This window comes from Capra hircus, chromosome 5 (genome assembly GCF_001704415.2).
Source record: "Capra hircus breed San Clemente chromosome 5, ASM170441v1, whole genome shotgun sequence".
Lineage (NCBI taxonomy): Eukaryota > Metazoa > Chordata > Mammalia > Artiodactyla > Bovidae > Capra > Capra hircus.
Window position 1 is genome coordinate 17722099 of NC_030812.1, and position 24154 is coordinate 17746252.

Genomic DNA, 24154 nt, shown 5'->3' on the forward strand with positions numbered 1-24154 from the left:
GATGCTTTTGTGCCTAGGAAAAGAACTGGAAGTTCCTTTTGGTCTGTTTGTGCTGCCAACAGAATACCGTAGATTCGGCAGTTCATAAGCCATAGGAATTTCTCACAATTCTGAAGACTGAGAAGTCCAGAATCAAGGCATAGCAGATTCAGTGTCTAGTGAGGATCTGGTTGATAGCAGGCATCTTTTCACAGTGTGCTTACATGGCAGAAGGAGCACTGGATCTCTTAAATCCATTAGTAGGATTAATGCCCTTATAATAATACGAAGCTCCACCCTCATAACCTGGCCACCTTCCCAAGGCCCCCTCCTCCAAATAACATCGGGCATTAGGATTTAACATGAATTTGTGGGTGGGGGAGACACACATCCAGTCTATAGCACTCCTACAACTAACATGCAACAGGGATGTGTTACATTGTTACAGTAAAGTGAATCTTGCTGCCCTCTCTCTATGTCCTTATGTAGCCCTCCCACTTTGCCCTAACCTCTTTCCTTGCAGATGGCTCGTTTATACAAAACCCAAGATGACTCCAGAACTGAACTCAGGACATATATGAGAAATAGCTCTCCTCCCTTTGTCTCATAATATGCTTCCTTGGAGAATCTTCAAAAATTCTATTGTCTTGACCCTTTATAACCTCTCCCACATTGTTTCTGGGTTTACCTTGCTTGGTTGATAGTAAAAAAAAAATGCAGTATGCAAGAACTTGAAAAGTGCATGTGCTTTGGGACCTACCATCTGGCTTTCCTGACAGTACCATTTAAAGTTCAGGTTAACCTATTGAAGAATATGACCACAAGAGGTAGAAAGGACTAAATGCTCTTAGCTACATTTAAAGCTTGATTTACCTAATTTAAAGCTGCATTTGTAATTTTAGTGTTTTCATTTTTATTCAGGGACTTCAGATGCCTGACCTAACAAGCAAAACTTTCTCAAAATTTAAACAACTTCTATAAAGCCAGAAAACTATACTTAAAACTATGACAACTCCCTTGGTCTTATAAAAATTTCAATATTTGTAAACTTGGCTATAAATTCTTATACTTTTCAACTAAAAGTCTTAAATCCAGAAATTGCATGGTCAATAATTTAATATTATGGAAAGGGAGGTGACCTGAGAGGTTTCTGACCCATACACAAGACTTGATTTTCACTACCTGATGGTGAATGTCGTGAGTTGTTTTGTTCTGAATTAGCGACACACATGATATTAAAGTAAAATCATTCTTCACTCTGTTTAAACTCATCAAGTGTTCTGTAAATTATTTCTTGAGACTGTCATTCAATAGCCTGCTGACCGATTCTATTGTTGCCTGGGTATTACTGGTTGAATGGCTGTAGTTTGGGTATTTCCTTTGTCACTCTCTTGTGCTTGATTTCCTATCTCCTGATTTCCCTGTCTTTGTGTTTCTTACTTCCTCATGTTATTGGAGTAAGTCTTCTATTAGTTTCCTGAGAGGAGAATTGTTGGAGGTACATTTTTGAGATCTTGAATGTTTTACAGTATTTTTATTCTGCTTTCCTACTTGGGAAATCAGACTTTATTAAAATAAAATTTCCATCGTTTACCCATCTGTTCGCCATGAAGTGATGGGACCAGATGCCATGATCTTAGTTTTCTGTATGTTGAGTTATAAGCTGACTTTTTCACTCTCCTCTTTCACTTTCATCAAGAGGCTCTTTAGTTCTTCGGTTTCTGCCCTAAGTGTGGTATCATCTGCATATCTGCTACTGCTGCTAAGTCGCTTCAGTCGTGTCTGACTCTGTGCAGCCCCACAGACAGCAGCCTACCAGGCTCCCCCATCCTTGGGATTCTCCAGGCAAGAACACTGGAGTGGGTTGCCATTTCCTTCTCCAGTGCATGCAAGTGAAAAGTGTAAGTGAAGTCGCTCAGTCGTGTCCGACTCCTAGTGACCCAATGGACTGCAGCCTTGCAGGCTCCTCCGTCCATGGGATTTGCCAGGCAACAGTTCTGGATATCTGGTTATTGTTATTTCTCCCGGCAATCTTGATTCCAGCTTGTGCTTCTTCCAGCCCAGCGTTTCTCATGATGTACTCTGCATAGAAGTTAAATAAGCAGGGTAACAATATACAGCCTTAATGTATTCCTTTCCTGATTTGGAACCAGTCTGTTGTTCCATGTCCAGTTCTAACTGTTGCTTCGTGACCTGCATACAGATTTCTCAAGAGGCAGGTCAGGTGGTCTGGTATTCCCATCTCTTGAAGAAATTTTCACAGTTTGTTGTGGTCCATACAGTCAAAGGCTTTGGCATAGTCAATAAGCAGAAGTAGATGTTTTTCTGGATCTCTCTTGCTTATTTGATGATCCAGAGGATGTTGGCAGTTTGATCTCTGGTTCCTCTGCCTTTTCTAAATACAGCTTGAACATCTGGAACTTCACAGTTCACGTACTTTTGAAGCCTGGCTTGGAGCATTTTAAGCATTACTTTACTAGTGTGTGAGATGAGTGCAATTGTGCGGTAGTTTGAGCATTCTTTGGCATTGCCTTTCTTTGGGATTGAAATGAAAACTGACCTTTTCCAGTCTTGTGGCCACTGCTGAGTTTTCCAAATTTGCTGGCATATTGCGTGCAGCACTTAAAAAGTTTAATGTTTTCTAAATTTTTCTTAATTCTAAAATAATTTAATACCTTCTCATAGGCTCTTGTGTATGCATTTTTATACAAATCTTGCATCTGATTTGATGTCTCTTGTTGTTCTTCTCTGATCTGACCCGAACTCCTACAGATTTATCTCAGGTTCCAGATCTTTTGGCTCTGTGAATGATACATTAATTTCCTGTTCCTACTGTAACACATGCCACAAATGTGGTAGCTTAAAATAACATTTATTATTTTACAGTTCTGGAAGTCAGAAATCCTCAACAAGCTGTAGTCCTTTGAGGAACTCTAATGAATAATGTGTTTGTTTGCCTGTTCCAGCTTCTGCCATTGTACTTGTGGCCCCCAGCTAACCATCATATCACTCTGACCTCTGCTTTTTTTTTTTTTTTTTTGACTCTCCTGTGTCCCTCATTCATTTGTGAGGTTTCTTTTCATTGAATTGGTCCACCTAGATGGTCCAGGATAATATCCTCATCTCAAAATCCTAAATTTAGTTGCACCTGTGAAGTCTATTTTGCTATAAGGTAACATATTCACAGGTTAAGATGGTTTACATATTTGGAGAAGGTTCTCTCCACAAGTGATAAACTAAAGTTATGCTAATGACACTACTCAAACTAGAAAAGTAAATCATCAGCATGCTTATTTTTATAATAGGGTTGTTTCTTCAGTAACCTCCAGGTCATATAGTTCTTTCTCCTCTATAAGCATTGTTTTACTGGATTCTTTTTAAAGCATTGACTTAAATTATACATTGTCATGTATGAATGAAGGCCAGTCTGTAGATTGAAGGCTTTTGTTACATTGGGAAAAAGAAAAACAGTGGTTTATATCTGGATCATAAACTGCTTCTATACCCTAGGGGCCAAGCAGATAACAAATCCATCGAATAACTCAACTTCAGTGAAAGATAATGGAGCTGTAGTAAACTGGCTAGTATACAGTGAGCTTAAAGGCATTCAGACAGACATTTCAGACTTGATCAATCTGAGCAAGACTTCAGTCTACAATTTTGGACTCTTGATTTAAGTAATAGTTGATCTTCAGATTCATAAGGTACTGAAATTTATCTACATTTTATCAAGATTTTATCTAAGATTTATATACATTTTAGAAAATTCATGATCATTGTCTTTTTAAGTATGTATCTGTTTTCCCACAAGGATTCATTTAGATCTTGCTGGGACATATCATACCAGGTTTTCCTTAGTTATCTTCGTTTCCCAGGTAACTGACCTGTGACAGCTGAAGAAGTTAGCTATCTAGTTAGCTAAAGAATGTGAACATGAAGCTGAAGTCTCTCAGTCCTGTCTGACTCTTTGTGACCCCATGGAGTGTAGCTTACCAGGCTCCTCCCTCCATGGGATTCTCCAGGCAAGAGTACTGGAGTGGGTTGCCATTCCCGTATTCCAGGCAGAGTCTTTAACGTCTGAGCCACCAGGGAAGGTTCAGTTCAGTTCAGTCGCTCAGTCGTGTCCGATTCTTTACAACCCCATGAATCACAGCACGCCAGGCCTCCCTGTCCATCACCAACTCCTGGAGTTCACTCAGATTCACGTCCGTTGAGTCACTGATGCCATCCAGCCATCTCATCCTCGGTCGTCCCCTTCTCCTCCTGCCCCCAATCCCTCCCAGCATCAGGGTCTTTTCCAATGAGTCAACTCTTAGCATGAGGTGGCCAAAGTATTGGAGTTGCAGCTTTAGCAACATTCCTTCCAAAGAAATCCCAGGGCTGATCTCCTTCAGAATGGACTGGTTGGATCTCCTTGCAGTCCAAGGGACTCTCAAGAGTCTTCTCCAACACCACAGTTCAAAACCATCGATTCTTTGGTGCTCAGCCTTCTTCACAATCCAACTCTCACATCCATACATGACCCCAGGAAAAACCGTAGCCTTGACTAGACGGACCTTAGTCAGCAAAGTAATGTCTCTGCTTATTGATGTGATAAAGAACTGTAATAGAGGTATGAAAACACACATGAAAGAGAGTGAGTGAGTGAGTGAGTGAAGTTGCTCAGTCCTGTCTGACTCTTTGCAGCTCCATGGACTGTAGCCTACCAGGCTCCTCTATCCATGGAATTTTCCAGCCAAGAGTACTGGAGTGGGTTGCCATTTCCTTCTACCTTTGGAATATGGAGAGGTGGTCTACTAATGCTTATTCAGTTCAGTTCAGTCACTCAGTCGTGTCCGACTCTTTGCGACCCCATGAATCACAGCACACCAGGCCTCCCTGTCCATCACCGACTCCCAGAGTTCACTCAGATTCACGTTCATCAAGTCAGTGATGCCATCCAGCCATCTCATCCTCTGTCGTCCCCTTCTCCTCCTGCCCCCAATCCCTCCCAGCATCAAAGTTTTTTCCAATGAGTCAGCTCTTCGCATGAGGTGGCCAAAGTACTGGAGTTTCAGCTTTAGCATCATTCCTTCCAAAGAAATCCCAGGGCTGATCTCCTACAGAATGGACTGGTTGGATCTCCTTGCAGTCCAAGGGACTCTCAAGAGTCTTCTCCAACACCACAATTCAAAAGCATCAATTCTTCAGCACTCAGCTTTCTTTACAGTCCAACTCTCACATCCATACATGACCCCAGGAAAAACCATAGACTTGACTAGGCGGACTTTAGTTGGCAAAGTAATGTCTCTGCTTTTGAATATGCTATCTAGGTCGGTCATAACTTTTCTTCCAAGGAGTAAGCATCTTTTAATTTCATGGCTGCAGTCACCATCTGCAGTGATTTTGGAGCCCAGAAAAATAAAGTCTGACACTGTTTCCACTGTTTCCCCATCTATTTCCCATGAAGTGATGGGACCAGATGCCATGATCTTCGTTTTCTGAATGTTGAGCGTTAAGCCAACTTTTTGACTCTCCTCTTTCACTTTCATCAAGAGGCTTTTTAGTTCCTCTTAAGTTTCTGCCACAAGGGTGGTGTCATCTGCATATCTGAGGTGATTGATATTTCTCCCGGCAATCTTGATTCCAGCTTGTGCTTCTTCCAGCCCAGCATTTCTCATGATGTACTCTGCATATAAGTTAAATAAGCAGGGTGACAATATACAGCCTTGATGTACTCCTTAGGTGGATGGTTTTTGAACTGAGTTTTAAAGAATTACTTCTCTGTGAGAATTCACATTCTGTCTTTATTTTACTTATTATCCTTCTATTAAAACTGTACTTATTTAAAAAAAAATGTTGTTTATTTCATTTTGGGCTTCCCTTGTGCCTCAGAGGACTTCCCTGATGGCTCAGATGATAAAGCATGTGTCTACAATGCAGGAGACCTGGGTTCGATCCCTGAGTCGGGAAGATCCCCTGGAGAAGGAAAAGGCAATCCATTCCAGTACTCTTGCCTGGAAAGTCCCATGGATGGGGGAGACTGGTAGGCTACAGTCCATCAGATGGCAGAGAGTCGCACACGACTGAGCAACTTCACTATTTCATTGTATCTTCATGTTCTTTTCCCCAGATCCTGTCCACAGGTGCTTATGGAAAAGATGGCTGATATTAACCTCAAAGAAGTAACCTTAATAGTTGGTGTGGTTGCTGTTTGCTATTGGAACAGCCTGTTTTGTGGTTTTGTTTTTGACGATGTTTCAGCAATACTGGATAATAAAGACCTGCATCCATCTACACCCTTAAAAACTTTATTTCAAAATGATTTCTGGGGGACCCCTATGTCTGAAGTAAGTATGAATTACTTATATGTATCTCAGATTTTAAAATGTTTCAGTAGTTTAGTTTTTCCTCAGAAATTTCATATAAGATGAATATTTGTAATACGTTAGATAGGAAGTGGAAAACGTGATTGTCTTTTTTAAAGGAGTACCTGATACTTTCCTTGATTGTGTACCTTGGCTTAAATGTTTTAAAATTAATATATGTGTGTAAAAAACAAACATATTAGGAGAACAATAAGGGCTGCTGCTGCTGCTCAGTCGCTTCAGTCGTGTCCGACTCTGTGTGACCCCATAGACGGCAGCCCACCAGGCTCCACCTTCCCTGGGATTCTCCAGGCAAGAACACTGGAGTGGGTTGCCATTTCCTTCTCCAGTGAATGAAAGTGAAAAGTGAAAGTGAAGTCGCTCAGTCATGTCCAATTCTTCGGGACCCCATGGACTGCAGCCCACCAGGCTCCTCTGTCCTTGGGATTTTCCAGGCAAGAGTACTGGAGTGGGTTGCCATTGCCTTCTCTGACAATAAGGGCAATACATAACTATTTCTTGATAATTGACATCATTTCTTTTTTCTTTCTTATGAGTCAAGCAAAGGAGATAACTGTTTGTGGTATATTTAACCATTTTAAAGGACTTCCCTAGTGGCTCAGTTGGTAAAGAATCCACCTGCAATGTGGGAGACCTGGAATCGATCCTTCAGTTGGGAGGATCCTCTGGAGGAGGGCATGGTTCTTATGCTTCCCAGTGTTCCCACTCCAGTATTCTTGCCTGGAGAATCCCCATGGACAGAAGAGCCTGGCAGGCTACAGTCCATGGGGTTGCAAAGAGTTGGACACAACTGAGCAACTAAGCATTAACCATTTAAAAATTATATAGCTTCATTACAGATTGAATAAAAATGGAAAGTACACATATTAACTATTTTTGTGCAGAAAAAATTATTTATTAAAAATTTTAATTTGTGCCATATCTCATATTTAATAATTATTTTGATTTTATACTGAGAACCCAAAAGTTTAGGTTGTTTATATGAAGGTATTTTTCCTTTGCTAGTAACTTTATTTTGAAGGTCAGTGTTAAACTGTTAAGGACCAAACACCTGTCAGCTTAGGATCATATAGACTGGATTCTAATTTTAGTTGTAGAATATAAAAGCTGTGTGAAGTAGATGGGGACACAGCTTTTAGGTAATGAGGTATTTTCCTGATGTATAAAAGAATAAACTTTGAGGATTCATTAATTAATCTGTCTGTAATATGTAGCACATAGTTGTTGAAACATAGCATGTAACACTCTTTTTGTTAATTTGTCATTCATGGCCCCTTTCCAAATTCTCCAAACTTGGAAACTTCTCAAGAAGGGGTATGGAATCTTTCATTCTTTTAGTCACAAACAAGTATTTTTTTTTCCTTAATAAAGAAGCAGGTTATTTATTTTCCTGCAGCCTTTCTGTTCTCACCCAGTTCTAGCTTTTAGAAGAAATGTCTTTTGATAACAAAGGGAAAATATGGTCCTGTCATGATATTATTTTCTTGATAATTACTACATTATTTTCTAGATAATTCATTCCCCTGTACCCATACCCTCTGGCCCCAAATTATGCTAGTATCTACTGTGGTTTTAATCATGACATTAGATTTTGACCTTAAAGTTGCTTTCTGGTATAAATGATTTCAATTCAGTACATTGGCTTAAAAACATTTCTGTATGTTTGAAGTGAAATCTGAAGGATGTACAGGAATTAGGCAAGAAAGAGAAAAACATTTGAGGTAGGTAGCACTCATGTTGTATGTAGTCAGTACAGATGGAGATATTTAAATGTTCATAATTTCAGAATGGGAAATGTTTGGTTCTTGTGCTTCCCAGTGTTCCCTATTGGGGATGAGCAGGCTTAAGTCTATAGCTATAAAACAGGGTTATAGTGAAATACGGTAGAGGTAGGAGAGCAAGGAATGTGAGTGTGGATGCCTTTGTATAAAATTATGAAAAAATGACTAGCATAATATTTTGTATCTTTTTAACTTGTGTGTTTTATTCAACTGCTTTGACTTTGTCTTGGAGTAAAAATATTTCTTGTTAAATGTAACTTTTAGTTTATAAAGAAATTCAGTACCTAACATAAAATTTTTATCTGCTACAAGTAGAGACCACAATAGCAAAGGTGTCTATTCTTTAAGAAAGTTTTTCTCTTATATCACTCCCTGTGTAGTACTTAGGAGTTTTTGGTTTAATATATTCAGGTTTATACATTATGGAGGTATTTTTTCATAAGACAACTAGGCAACCTTTTTGAGTCATTGTTATTTAAATGGCACTGGGTGATCATTCTATTCTTATGTTTCCTTTTGAAAATCTAGCCAGCAGTTACATGAATGTTTTTTGGTAGTAGTTTGGGAAACAGGCTTTGGAGGGAAATCCTGTACTACAGTTTGATTAATGCCACTATTACCCTATTTTCTTAATCTGTGTATTGAATTAGTAGTCAAATGTTTTTCTTCTATTCTTTGATTACTATATATCAGTGTGTGTATGTATATATATGTGTGTGTATGGAGTTGCAGAGTCAGACACAACTGAGCAACTGAACTGAACTCAACTATATATCAAAGAGGAAATTACCTTGTTTTTGGACAGAGAAAATAGGAAAACACACACAAACACACACACAAAAACCCACATAAAGCTATCTTTTATGTTTATGTTATTCTTGAGACTTTTATTAGTTTATTGTTATTTCTCAGCCAAATGTAGATTCTTTAGTAGTAAAAGCAGATATGAGTTTATGTATCCAGAAGAACCAGGATACTTTAGTAATCAATGATTGTTTTTTTCCTTATAGGAGAGAAGCCACAAGTCTTACCGTCCTTTAACAGTATTGACATTTCGCTTAAATTATCTGTTCAGTGAACTAACACCAATGTCATATCATCTGCTAAATATGATTTTTCATGCTGTGGTTAGTGTGATATTTCTTAAGGTCTGCAGACTTTTTCTGAATAACCAGAGTAGTATGATTGCCTCTTTACTTTTTGCAGTGCACCCAATACACACAGAAGCAGTAAGTAAAATTTATTTTTTGCATTATTCCTACACATGACTATGATGGTATATGTTTTTAAGGAAAAAAAATTAACCATGACTTCAAGTATTTAAAGACTCCTTAATTTGGTACAGTGTCTTACCTTCCTAGTGCACAGGATGTAGCTTTCCTATTGTGTAAAATTTTTCAATTTAAAACAATTTTTGAAACATAAACATATAATGTGTAATTATTCAACTTTAGCAATGTAAAATATAAATAAATACAGTTCTTTTCTTTGCTAACTTTTTTTTTATGAATGAAGATTTTAAGTATTTGTCAACTTGGCTTTGTTTGTGTTTCAAAGGACAGAAAATAATAAGAAACTTATGTAAGGCATGCAAATGTATCAAAATACATGCACATATAAGCAGACATCCTAACAAATGATGCTCAGTAATTTCATATTATTTATTACCATGTGTTTAAAAATTGCGCACTGTCTCTACTATTGCCAGTATGCTTTGATCAACACATATTCAAATTATAACCTTACTTAATTTGGTAATCTTGAAACTCCAGAATTGACTCTCAACAGAGCAAGGAGGACTCTATTCAGTTGTTTTATTACAAGCTTTTAGTTTGAAACAGTAGTCTGTGTGTTTAAATTTTGCAGAGTTGTGTTTGTGTGTTGCAGGGGTGTTGTGTGTCTCTCCCAATATCCTGAACCTTTTGGTATCTAACTGAACATTTTTCTATACATCTACAAAAATGATAGGTTGTTTTAAGTTTTATAGTGAGTTCAGAACACTTTAAAGGGAGTTTGGGGGGATTTTATATTGAAATTTTTTTGAGTTTAAAAGGATATTTTAAATGTATTGTCTTTTTAAACTTTCCAGGTTTTATTTGTGAGATATGATGCATTGTATTGAGTTTATTATACATTTATATTTTAAGAACACTTGTATTTAAAAACAAATTTAGAACTAAGTCTAGATGGTATACTATATAATTTTGTAAGATGTTACTATTGAAGGAAGCTGGGTAAAGGGTAAACAGGACCTCTACTATTTCTGCAACTTCCTCGGAGTCTATAAGTATTGATAGTTAAAATAATAAAAGCTATTATAGTTAGTGATGAATACATTTTTATGTAAGATACACAAATTCACCACATGAGGGCACTCAAGAAATACCTATAAAACAGAAATACGCACTTGATAAGTTATAGCAGCTTAATTTCTAATTAAACTGCTGTTGCAATTATATATAGTTAAAATTTCAAAATGCTTTTCGTTAATATGGACCCCCCTGCCTTTCCCTTTCTAGGTAACAGGTGTTGTAGGAAGAGCAGAACTTCTGTCATCTATCTTTTTTCTAGCTGCATTTTTGTCATATACTAAATCAAAAGGACCAGATAATTCCATAGGTAAATGTCTGATATTCAATACTTTTCCTTTAACTGTAAAACTCAATTAAATTATATATTTTAATGTATTGTTTTGAATATATAAAGCAGAAATTGCTTACAACATTTGAAGTTTTTCAGTAATATCTAATTGATGTCTTATTCTGTTATGATATTATAAAATTGTTTTTGTGTGTTTATATTCTTTTGTTCCTGAATTGAAGTGTGGACTCCAATTGCATTGACAGTTTTTTTAGTGGCTGTTGCAACACTGTGTAAAGAACAAGGAATAACAGTTGTGGGAATTTGCTGTGTATATGAAGTATTTATTGCCCAAGGGGTAAGGAGAAATATAAATTTCCTTGTTGCTGTCTTTTATACTATTTGAATCAGATTCTAATGAATTTATTTTCTAAATGTAGCATCATATAAATTGCTTTATCAATAATATTTAGCAAAAATTTGCAAAAAGTAAGCATGTTTTACCTTCATACCCACTGAATATTACTTAACATTTTATATTACACCTTCAGTTTTTTAAGGACAGATTTTTAAGTTTCAGTAAAGGAACTATTGGGCAGTTTGGGAAAGCACCCAGTAATACTGTATAGTATAATTCATTATTGGAGAAGACTGTTCGGCTCAGTTTTATTCATTATCAGTTCCACCAGTTCCATGTTGATTTTATAATTATAGTCAGTTTTTATTTAATCTTGCAGTTAGAAAGTACAGTTGTTGAAAACATTACAGTAAATTGCTATTTTTTACTTTTTTTTTTTTCTTTTTCTAGTATACTTTGCCATTGTTATGTACTACTGCTGGACAGTTTCTTCGTGGAAAGGGTAGTATTCCATTGTCTATGCTGCAGACACTAATAAAACTCATTGTCTTGATGTTCAGTACACTGTTACTTGTTGTGATTAGAGTCCAGGTTATTCAGTCGCAACTTCCAGTGTTCACCAGGTATGAAATTCTGGTTCTTTTTGTTTTTTTCCTTTTTTAACTTTGAGTTTTAAGTGATTGCAAATGTTGCAGAAAGTTTTTGATTTGCATTAAGGTTTTTTAACAGCTCTATTGAGTTATAATTTATACTTTTTAAGAATCCTCATGTATTTAAACTGTTCAGATTAATAGGTTTTGACATATATGTACACTCTTGGAAGCATCAGTCAAGATAATGATCCCCCAGTTGGTTAAGTGTTAAGTCTTCCATATCCTTAGTCATTTTTGTCTACTTGTTCTATTAGGTATTGAGAAAAGGATGTTGAAATCTCTGACTGTAACTGATCAGAGTTACAAACTGACTGATTTGTCTATTTCTCCTCAGTTCTGTCAATTTTTGCTTCCTGTATTTGTTGTAAAACTCTACAATAAAGTATATAAATATTTAGGATTTTGATGTCCTGTTGATGAATTGATCCTTATATCATTATTAAATGAGCTTCTTTATCCCTGGTAATAGTCTTTACTAAGAAATTCACTTTTCCTTATGTTAATATAACTACTCCAGCTGTCTTTTGTTAGTGATAAATGGTTTATCTTTTTTCATCTCTTTACCTCTTAACTCTGTCTATATCTTTATATTTAAAGTAGATTTTTTATAGGCTACATATAGTTGGGTCTTCCTTTTTTGTTTGGTCAGATAATCTGTCTTTTAAATGGTAGGTTCAGTTGTCTGATACAGTTTGCTGTAAATCTGCCATCTTGCTAATTGTTTTCTCTTTGTCTCATCTGTTCCTTGTTCCATTTTTTCTCTGTTTTGAATTGAATATTTTGTATTACTCCGTTCTTATCTCCTTGTTGGCTTATTAGCTATAAATCTTTGCTGTGTATTTTTAGTGATTGCTTTAGGGTTTTTTTTGGTTTACATCATTTGTTTATCACAATTTATTATTAAGGAATATTATAATTATATGTCTATAAATGATAAATGTCAGTGTATATAGTACAAATACATATACAATGAATAAGTTTATATATAAACATTTTAAATAATAACATAGCCTTTGTGCTATTTGCATATGTTTTTATTGAGTATACATTATAAATGCCACAATACATTGTTAATTTTTACTTTAAACAGTTATCTTTGGAAGAGATTAAATTTTTAAAAAATTTTGTTTTACCCTCTAGAGTTACCATTTCTAGTGTTCTTCCTTTGTTAGATCAAGATTTTCATCTGGTACCATTTTTCCTTCTGACTGAAGGACTTTCTTTGACATTTCTTGACCATGTAGGACCGTGCTGGTGATGAATTCTTTAAGCTTTGGTATATGTAATACCTTTATTTTACCTTTGTTTTTGAACGATATTTTCCTTGTAGAATTCTACAATGCTGATTTTCATTCACTAATCTAAAAATATTACTCTATATTCTGTGGCTTGTGTTACGTTAAACGGAAAATCTTTTCATCCTTATCTTGATGTTTCTGCATGTAGTATGTCTTTTTTTTTCAATCCTTGCTTTTAATAGTTTCTCTTTATCTTTGTTTCTCTTCTCTGTATTTTTTCATTGAGACATAATTGACATATAGCATTGTATTAGTGTACAACGTAATTAATCATATACATACACACACAAATGATTACCATAATAAATTTAGTCAACATCTGTCGCCACACATAATTACCAAAAAGTTTTTTTTTTCTTTTGATGAGAACTTTTAAGATCTATACTCTTAGCAGCTTTCAAATATATGATACAGTATTATTAACTACAGTCATGATGCTGCACATTGCAACTTCAGGACTTATCTTAACACCACAGTTTGGGTGAAAATGGCCAAAAGTTGTAAGCTTTCAGTTGCTATTTGTTTTATCTTCATGTTTCTTGTGCTTAGGTTAATTTAGCTTTTTAGAATATGTAAGTCTTTCTTCATGTACATTTTAGAATTGTTTCAGTTATAAACTTCTTGAAACATTTTTTCTTTCCTCTCCCTTCTTCCTCTGGGACACCAATTACATGTATTTTAGGCTTCTTGAAGTAATACTGTTACTCTGTATTTATTCCTCTTCCCTCCAAAGCTATTTTTCCAGTTTTCATTTTGGATAATTTCTTCCATTGTAGCTTCAAGCTTACTAATTTTTTTCTGCATGTCTAATCTGTCCTTAATTTCTTTTATTTTTCATCTCAGACATTTTCATCTCTGTTTGAGTTCTGTTTGAGCTTTGTGTGTGTGTGTATGTGTATGTATCCCATGTTTCTAACTGTTTTAGGACTTTAATGTCCTTTTCCACTGGTCTTATCATCTGTGTAATTTCTTGGTCAGTTTAGATTGAATTAATTTTTCTCCTCACGGATTGTATTTTTCTACCTCTTCACATGCTTGGTAATTTTTCTAATAGGTACTGTATCTGATTTTACCTAATGTATTCCTACAAATATTGTAGAGCATTGTTCTCAGATGCATGTAAGTTATTTGAAAGATGTTTCATCTTCAAGTCTTGTTTTTAAGCTTTGTTTTAGGAGACCATAGCAGTGTTTGTCGTTATTTGATAGCTAAGTCGTGTCTGGCTCTTTTTGCAACCCCATGAACTGTAGCCTGCCAGGCTCCTCTGTCCATGGGATTTTCAGGCCAGAATCCTGGAGTGAGTTAACACTTCTACAGGGTATCTTCCCTACCCAAGGATAGAACCCACTTCTGCATTGGTAGGAAGGTTCTTACCACTGAGCCACCTGGGAAGCATAGCAACATTTAGGATAGGGCTAATTTTGCTCCCTTGCTGACACAAGGCCCTTCTGACCTCTCCACTTGATAGACTTTGCATTATGAGGATTTCCACTCCGGTGCTGAAGAACTGTTCCTAGTTGTGAGCTTATATCTGATCCTTTCAGAAGGTACTTTCCAAACTGTATTTTCCTAGACCTGCTGTAATAATTTACCAGAAACTGAGTGGCTTAAAGAGCAGGGATTTATTCTCTCACAGTGCTGGAGGCCAGAGTCCAACAATCAAGGTATCAGGCACAGCTGGTTCCTTCTGAAGGCTCTGGGAAAGAATCTGTTCTATGCCTCTTTTCCTAGCTTCTGGCGGTTGCTGGCCATCTTTGACATTCCTTGACATGTTGCTATATCACTGTAATCTGCCCCATCTTTACCTAGCCTTTTTCCCCGTCTGTTTCTCTGTATTTTCTCTTCTTTGTATAAGAACATCAGTCATTAGATGGTGCTGTGCTGTGCTTTGTCGTGCAGTGACCCAGTAGACTGCAGCCTGCCAGGCTCCTCTGTCCATGGGGATTCTTCAGGGAAGAGTACTAGATGGGTCACTATGCCCTCATTGGATAGTGGGCCCACTCTTAATCCAGCATGACCTCATCTTTACTATAACTGCATTGACAAAGACTTTCTTGCTAATAAAGTCACATTCTGGGGTTTTGGGTAGACATAAACTTTGGGGAGACGGAAATCAACCCACTATACTGTCTTTAGGTATTTCTTTCTGTATATATATGCTGATCAGTTCTCATTAGTACTGAAAACTGGAGAGAGAACCTTTACAGATATGAGTTATCTTTCTCAACAGTTTTCTGCTTGCTAATTTTAACCCCCCTGGATTTCTAGGGTTCCCAGCTCCATCTTCTCAATTTAGGGATGCAAATGGTCTCTACTCAGATTCTCTCTTGCTGCTGCACAGACTAAAAATCTATCCAAGTTCTAAACTCTTTAGATAGGGCTCCCCTCATCTGTTTTTTGTGTTTGTTTTATTATCAATCAAGTGTTATTGTCCTTCTTTGCTTGATGCTTAGAAAGTTAAAGGAAGTTTTAATTTTCCATTTTTTTAGTTTGTTTAAAGCTAGAAGCAAAAGTTATACTGAATTTTAACATTCTTATCTTTTTTTTCCTGCTCTCATAGCATTTTTCCATTTCACCTCACTCATCCAAAGCTTAAAAGAAAATTTATAAAGTTGCCTATTCATAGTTGTATTCAAGTGACTGACATTACATGCAAAAACTTTTTTAAAAACAAAATCCCAATATTTTTCCTCTATAGGTTATTACAAGATATTGAATATAGTTCCCTTTGCTACGCAATAGGATGTTGTTTATCTCTTTTATATATAGTAAGGTATATCTGTTAAATCCAAGCTCCTAATTTATCCCTCCCTCACCTTTTCCCCTTTGGTAGTCATATATTTGTTTTCTGTGTCTGTGAGTCTTTCTTTTTAGTAAATAAGTTCATTTGTATCATCTTTTAGATTTCATGTATAAGTGATATCATATTTGTTTTTCTCTACCTAATTTATTTCACCAAGTATGCTAATCTCTAGGTCTATCCATGTTGGTGTAAATGGCATTATTTCATTGTTCTTTTATGTCTGAGTAATATTCCATTGTATAATAATTATCCTTAATAGCATTTTTTTCTATAAAGAATAGTTACTTTTTACTTCCAGAATTTTTACTTCTGAGTCTAGCCATGCTAAACTAAAAACTCATTTAAGCATAATAGTGTGGAAAACAGATTGAATTGTAGATAGATATTTTGTATTTCCTTCTTCACTCCTTAGTCTTAATGTTTCCTGTTTATCATTTGTTTTAGGGAATTTGAATCAACTGTTTTGCATCTCTAGTTCTATAATATGAAAATATGCCTTATAGGTGTGAATGTATTTATTGTTTATATATATGTGGATGGATATATGGAGTATGTTATGTTTAACACTGTATTTTCCAAATATAAGCATTTTAAAATGTGTATATGTACTCGTGTTACATAAATTTTATTCTGTTATCCTATGAGGTTGATTGTAATATGATTAGACTTGCTTTGACATGTATTCTTTTAAAGTTCAATTAGCAAATAATTTATCCTAAATAAACAGCTAATTTTTCTAAATGAACTCTGAAAAGTAGATGACAGGAAAAGATTTTGTGTTCAGTTTTGTTGGTCATGTTGAGAATTCAAATCCTGACTTTCAAGAATTAGTATTTTTCATACATGCATATATTGAAGTATGAAAGTTTTGCAGAAGGGATTGGCTACCCACTCCAGTATTCTTGCCTGGAGAATCCCAAGGACAGAGGCGCCTGGAGGGCTACAGTCCATAGGGTTGCAAAGAGTAGGACACGACTGAACTGACTTAGCACAGCATGACAATTTAGAAAATATTACTTGTTCAAATAATAATTCATTTTTCTCACCAGTTGATATTTTTAAGCAGACTAAGTCAGATTAGTGATATTGATTTTTCCTTGACTTACTCATTTTAAAATAAGAATTGGGTTTTTAAGCAACTCTGTTAGAGGAAGGAAATACTCAGTCATGTCCAACTGTTTGTGACCCCATGGGCTGTAGCTCACAGGCTCCTTCTGTCCATGGAATTCAGGCAAGAATTCGGGAGTGGGTGGTCAGTCCCTTCTCCAGGGGATCTTCCTGACCCAGGGATTGGACCTAACTTGCAGGCGGATTCTTTACCAACTGAGCCACCAGGGAAGATTTAAACAACTGTATGTTAACACAATTTAGATATCTTAATACAATTTAAAACATAGTGTAAAGAATTAAAAATCTGAAATGATTAATTTAAATGTACTTTTAAAAAATGATATGACTTAGTTTGCGGTAAACAGACTAATAATACATCACGGCCTATATAAACTAGGATATAAGTTTGTATTAAGTAGAGCACAAATAAAATGTTCCATAAGGCTGTGCAGTTACTACTCTGTACCAGAATTTGGTTTTTAGCTCTGTAGAAGTCAAAAAGAAAAAGCGCATAGGTGATTTAGTTTTCTCTGTTTGTGACAAGAGAAAACATAGTAATTCTTTCTAGAAAACAATTCTCATTAGCATTTGGTGATGAAAGAAACATCTCTTAAAGGAAAACATTAGTGTTCTCAGAAGCATTCATACAACACATACAGCAATGAATCATACAAAACATTTCTTATGATGTTGAAGCAGAAAGCCATAATTTAATAAAAGCATTTCTGCAGCATGTCGTAATATTATAGAATACCTGTCTGAATCATTCTCATAATAAACTAGAAATAGGTAACCTACTTGCCCCTCAAATAGTTCTTCATAAATATCATACCTCTTAATTAGACATTTCATAAAGAAATTTGAACTCAGGCAAGAATCTAAGGTATCCATAAAAAGTTTATGTCTTTAACAAGATTACATGTAAAATGCTGTTTTTATTATTGTTCAGTATTTGTATCTTTTATATATTAACTTTGTGTTTAAAGTGTTTTAATTTCAGTAATTTTTTTTTTCATTCTCTATACAGGTTTGATAACCCAGCTGCTGTAAGCCCAACTCCTACAAGGCAGCTAACTTTTAACTACCTGCTTCCTGTGAATGCTTGGCTTCTATTAAATCCTTCAGAGCTCTGCTGTGATTGGACCATGGGAACAATACCACTGATAGAGTCATTTCTAGATGTTCGAAATCTTGCCACATTTATTTTTTTTTGCTTTTTGGGAGCTTTGGGAGTATTTAGTCTCAGATATCCTAGTAATTCCTCCAAGACTGTTTTAATGGTAAGAAAGTTTCTTAAATTTTCAGATAATACTAAATACAGGATTAGTTTATTAATTGAGTGCCTTTAGTTTTTCAGAAGCATCTTTGTAAAACTGCTGTCTGTCTTTATTCATGTCATCCTAATTTATGAACTTATTTTAGGCTATCCTATAATTTTATGTCAGAATTTAATTAATGCTGCACATTCAGCATGTGACACAAAGAGTGATTATGAATTTCCCTAATTTGATGGGGACTCTGAAATCATGGAGCATCCTTTTTAGCATTATTTTTTTATATTTCTTACCTTTACCCCACTAGGTTATACACCCTTTTAAAGAAATGAATTATTCAGTATAATGTATACTTCTTTGTTTTCTTGGCACAGGAAAGAGGATCATGTAAGATAAGCCCCTAGAAATGCATAGCTCTTTATTTTTCATTGCCAAAACTTTCATTACTCCCTGAGGTATTTCTTACTGTGTTCAGAGAATTCTGATTATTAAGTCTTTTTTGTTTTTATGAGATCTGTTTCCAGTTCTCTTAGCTCTGCCCTCACTTCTTACTCATAATTGTGTTGCCTCTTTAAATTATGGAAGAAAATAATCATCTTGAACATTTTCTTAAGATTTTACTGTATGCCAGAAAGTGCCTTTAATACTTGGCAAGTGTATTCTGGCTGCAGCCACTAGATTCATTTATTCATTCAATAAAGATTTTGATTTGTAGCCTATGTATCAGGTAGCATTTTAGCCACTGAGATGGTAAAAAGAAATACAGGGCCCCCATTACCAAAGAACTCACATTCTAGAGAAATTTAAAAGAATATAGGGTTTGAAGAAAGATCATATTTACTAGTATGGACCTGTTGAGTTTGAGGTGTCTGAAATTTTCTAACGGAGATTTTGAATGGCGCTTTGTGCCTGGACTTCTGTGGCAAAGCCTGAGATACACATAGAGATTTGATAAATTGCCACAGAGTAATTTGACAGTTGCCATAGAGATAGTAATTGAAAGCAAGATGTAAAGAAGACGACCTTTGGAGAGGTTATAGAGCAGCCTTTCTCAACTGGGATTTTGTTACATCTCTTAGAGGTGGTAACTAGCTATCACCATTCTAGATGCATAGAAGTTAATTCATACACCTAATGCATGCCTTAGACTATTTGTTCTTAATTTTCCCTCAATATATAGTTGAAGAGGCTGAATAGAGAAGAAGGCTATATCTCAGTCACTCTTGAAAAGCTTCCATATTTAGGTATTGTGTAAAGGAAAATAAACCAAATAGCTGTTGCTGCTCGTGTCTGACTCTGCAACCCCATAGACAGCAGCCCACCAGGCTCCCCTGTCCCTGGGATTCTCCAGGCAAGAACACTGGAGTGGGTTGCCATTTCCTTCTCCAATGCATGAAGGTGAAAAGGGAAAGTGAAGTTGCGCAGTCATGTCCAACTCTTGGCGACACCATGGACTGCAGCCTAGCAGGCTCCTCCATCCATGGGATTTTCCAGGCAAGAGTACCAAATAGGAAATAGACCAAATGGACAGAAAGATAGGAAAACGTTCTGGAAAGAATGGTTGACACCAACAGTTGCTGTCAAGTAGTGAATGAGATCAGTTGAATTTGATTTCTTTTATGTAGTTACTTAAATTTTTATCTGTGGAGTGATTTGATTAGAAGATGAGGAAGGGAAGGTTGCTAATGTAGGTAACCTTTAGGAATGATTTAACTGAATATTTCAAAGAAGGAGACAAGGTCTAATTTAGAGAAGATAGCCAGTCAGGCAATGGCTTCAAGTATAACAAAGCAACTGATCTTTTATTGGGGGATCAGGGCTTGAGGGAAGCATAGAGACCTGGAATTGATGGACCTTTTGAGGCTGAAGTGGGTTGATATTGGGGGGAAGACTTGCTTGGTTGGCTTTTAGAATCACGTTCATTGGAGTACTCAGTTGGCTGACCTTTATACACAGAGATATCACTAATGGATTTGCATACAAAAACATGCTCTTTGAGTTGAAACGTTAAGTGAGGTTACAACCGACTGCTTGTAATCCATGTCCACAAAAATCTTTCCCTAAGAATATGGGAACTTGTTTTATACCTAAGGGTCATAATGAATGGTTAAGATAATTTAAAGATAATATTTTCAAAGGAGAAGATTTTTAAGGTTGGAAAGGCAAGAACATTTTTAGCATAGAAAGTTGATATAAGAAAGTGATTAGGTAAATGAAAGAAAAGCTGATTGATAGTAAGATTAGAGGTATAGAGCTCAGGTTTGGCCTCAGATAGATGGAAACACTGCTTAGGTTATAGGAAGGATGGAAATGGTCATGAATGTAGATGTTAATAGATTTAGTAGCAGAGAATTAAAGAAATTCTTGTTTTATCGCTTTTGTTTTTTCTGAAAGTTTGGTAGTGTAGTCACCTCCTAAAAGTGACATAGGTCAGAAATTTGAGAAAAATAGTCAAGATTGAAAATAGTAAAAGAGAGTGAGAGTGAGCCTACCAAAGAAACCTAGAATCTTGAGCAGTCTTAAGGATTTAATTTGAAGTTGATCATGAATTTATGATGATACAGATTTATTTTTGCTTTGGGACTTTGTCTTATAGTGCTTTGCAGCTCACAAAAATAAAAATGAAGCGCATACATGGTAGAATACATCCAAAAGTGAGTTTCTACTAAAAAGCAAAATGAAGAGTAGTTAAATAGAAAGTTTTGGCAATTAAAATAATTTGTATGGTGCAAACTGAATAAAAAATAGAAAGGATATTGCCAATGAAGTTAACATAGATTTACATTAATTATGTTATATTTTATATGTATAAAAAAGGAACCCTTATGACTTCAGGTATAACTGCTTTAAATATAGTCCTAAACATACTGTTAAATTTTTTGAAATTAAAATAGAGTCAATTTATAATACTGTGTTAGTTCTGTAGAAAACAAACTTAGCTACCAGAGGAGAAGGGTCTTCCTTGGTGTCTCAGTGGTAAAGAATCTCTCTGCCAGTGCAACACCCAGGAGACGCATGTTTGATCCCTGGGTCAGGAAGATCCCCTGGAGTAGGAAATGGTAACCCACTCCAGTATTCTTGCCTGGGAAATCCCGTAGACAGAGCCTGGCAGGCTACAGTCCATGGGATCACGAAAGAGTTGGACAGGACTCTTAGCAATTTAGCAATGTAAAAAAGGGAAAGGGAAAGAAGTGGGATAAATTAGGAGTATAGGGTTAACAGATACAAACAATTGGTACTATACATAAAAAATTCAATAGCTTGTAATAATCTATAATAGAAAATAGTCTGAAAATGAATTAATATGTATGTATAAAACTAAAATACTGTTTTTAATGGTCATATTATTTGAAGATATCTGAAAGAGGTAAGTAGACCAAAGGAATGTCTACCAAGCACCAGGTATGTTAAGCACTTAATAAATAAGATGTCATGTTTATCTCAATAGTATAAGTAGTTAATAATCCTGTTTATTTATTTTAAAAAATGGAGTCACAAGGTGATTGGAGTACTTTACCTTATTATAAAAAGTGAAACAGATTTGCCTCCAGAACTCTTCGCTCTTTCCACTCTCTGAGAAGATGTTGCATTATAGTTAACTTGGTTGGCATACATTAACAGTGTATTAGAACATCTGAGTAAGTTAATCATTGAGACATTTCTTATTGAAGAATCAATAGTTTTTTTTTGAGAGATGGCTTTTCTTTTTTTGTGTAACTTATTCATCAATCCATGATGCCTCTTTGGATGAATTTAACACTTTTTATTCTTTCAAATGAAATTGCCTTAGGGTATCCATGAATTAACAGGGAATTTTTTTAAAGAGGATCGTGTATTTAGGGACAAATACCTCTGTTTCACAGCTACCTGGTTGTTTTTGTCAAACATTTCTGGGAAGTGGAAAGTGAATTATGCACACTTAATGTTTTACCTTTTTGACTAAAAAGCACTAAAATTTCAGACTTATAAATTGATAATAGTGAGCAGTTTGATGGTAGTGCTTTTCTTCAGATTCAGTGTTGGATCATTACAAATTATTAATTTGTGATTCATAGAGAAAGTATTCTTTTCACTATTTACATCTCTACATCGATTTTCAGTAGTAAAGTATAATAAAAAGCATTGCTTCCTCTCAAACTGTTAGAAGACTCTCAGACTTCTGAAATTGAAAAAACAATGTGTTTATTGCACAAGGTACTATAAAACAAATCAGAGTAACAGAATATGGAAGCAGATGTCCATGGAAACAGATATCCTACTGACAACCAGCTTATTTCTTTCCATAAGTTATTTGTGTGCTAGTTATTTTGTCTTATCTTTTGCAATGACTGTAATCTGGAAACCATATGCCATCCCATTTTCAAAATGGCAAAAACATCTAAGCATTTTGTGATGTTTATTTCTAACACAGTACACAGTGTTGGAAATTTAGAAATTCTTATGGAATAAATGACTATTTAAAGGGGCCAGTTTTATTTTTATACATATACTAAGTCTGTTAAATGTATGTGACCCATCAGAATACTATGCAGAGCAACGCTGAAGTAACATGTAGAAGTAGTCTACTGTCTTGTCTGAAACATAGCTTATCAATTTCCAGTATACCTTACACATAGTAGTACTGATATCTTTTCCTGTCAGTTTATTTTTACCACGGGCACATAAGTTACATAAAATGTTAATTGCTCAGTCACACGTGTATGACTCTTTGCGCACATTAGTTAGATATATAAAAATTACTAATTTTTTTTAGATATATTTTTTGTTTTGTTTTTAATTTTTATTTTTACTTTATTTTGCTTTACAATACTGTATTGGGTTTGCCATACATTTTTTATCTGATGAGGCTGAGGTGTAAGCTCTGGTATTTAGGAAGACTTCATCTCACCTTGCTGACATACATCCTCATGTTTATTGTTACCATCCTTAAGTTTCCTTTATGTTTAAATCAGTATTCTTTATAGTGTTATTAAAATTGATCCACCAGTACATTGTCCAGATTAAATGATTAAATATTTGGATTTGACTGTTGATGTGGGTATATTATTTAATTTAATAAATTATCTTTTTTCTCTTTGTAGGCGCTTTGTTTAATGGCATTACCATTTATTCCTGCATCAAATCTTTTTTTCCCAGTTGGATTTGTTGTTGCTGAGCGAGTACTATATGTTCCTAGCATGGGGTTCTGTATTTTGGTAGCCCATGGATGGCAGAAAATATCAAACAAAAGGTGAATGAAAATGTTAGTGCATTTAATGCTTACTAACTGTAGAATTTAGTATGATGCATTTAAGTGTTTAAAATGTTTATTCTGTTTTTATGTTATCTTTTATACCTTTTTGTTTTTCACATTGAGAGTCTTCTTAGCTCACTAACTCCTACCTTATCTATGTTTTTCCTCATATTTCTATAATTTTATTTTACAGTCTAACACATAAGAGATTTTCATTCAGATGCAGATGCTACAAAGAACATTATCAAGACTAAAGTTTCAAATGATCATTGCTGCTTTCATATGTAATGAACTAAGATACAGTCTTCTTAAATGAGTCATATTGGATTAATACATGTAAAGTGCATATAGAAAGCAATATGCAATTTCTTGCTTCATAGAAACCACCATGTTCTAGTTGCCTTAAACTCACTGCTAAGGAACAGAATAATCACTGACTGTATATAGAAAAAATAGTCACTTTCTTTTTCCTTACTTTCCCGTCCCCTTTCAACCCACAGAATTGACTTCTGTCTTCATCACTTTACTGTCGTGTAACACATTGAGTCTGGTGGGTAAATCTAATCAGTGCTTGGTTTAAAGTGTATTTCCCTGGCAGCTGTGAAAGTCTCTGTCCTGACTCTCCACCACCTGTGCTCATTTCTCCTCAACCTCTTTTCAGATTGTTCCTGTTGTACCAGCTCTTTAAATGTTTTTTTATTTCTTAGAGTTTTACAA

The 24154-nt window shown here is 35.3% G+C and overlaps 1 protein-coding gene across 4 annotated transcripts in view; it reads left to right on the forward strand.

Annotated features, from left to right (window-relative positions):
* TMTC3 (transmembrane and tetratricopeptide repeat containing 3) overlaps nt 1–24154 on the forward strand; it is a 48530-nt gene that overhangs the window by 4566 nt on the left and 19810 nt on the right. For 2 of the 4 annotated variants that reach the window (XM_005679790.3, XM_005679788.3), the window contains exons 2-8: nt 6092–6308; nt 9139–9357; nt 10648–10747; nt 10951–11066; nt 11517–11689; nt 17958–18210; nt 23286–23434. In XM_005679790.3, the coding sequence (XP_005679847.1) occupies nt 6111–6308; nt 9139–9357; nt 10648–10747; nt 10951–11066; nt 11517–11689; nt 17958–18210; nt 23286–23434 (1208 nt within the window). In that variant the 5' untranslated portion in view covers nt 6092–6110. Of the gene's footprint in view, nt 1–3489; nt 3684–6091; nt 6309–9138; nt 9358–10647; nt 10748–10950; nt 11067–11516; nt 11690–17957; nt 18211–23285; nt 23435–24154 lie in introns of all 4 variants that reach the window. The other 2 variants (XM_013963720.2, XM_013963721.2) reach the window with 2 other exon arrangements.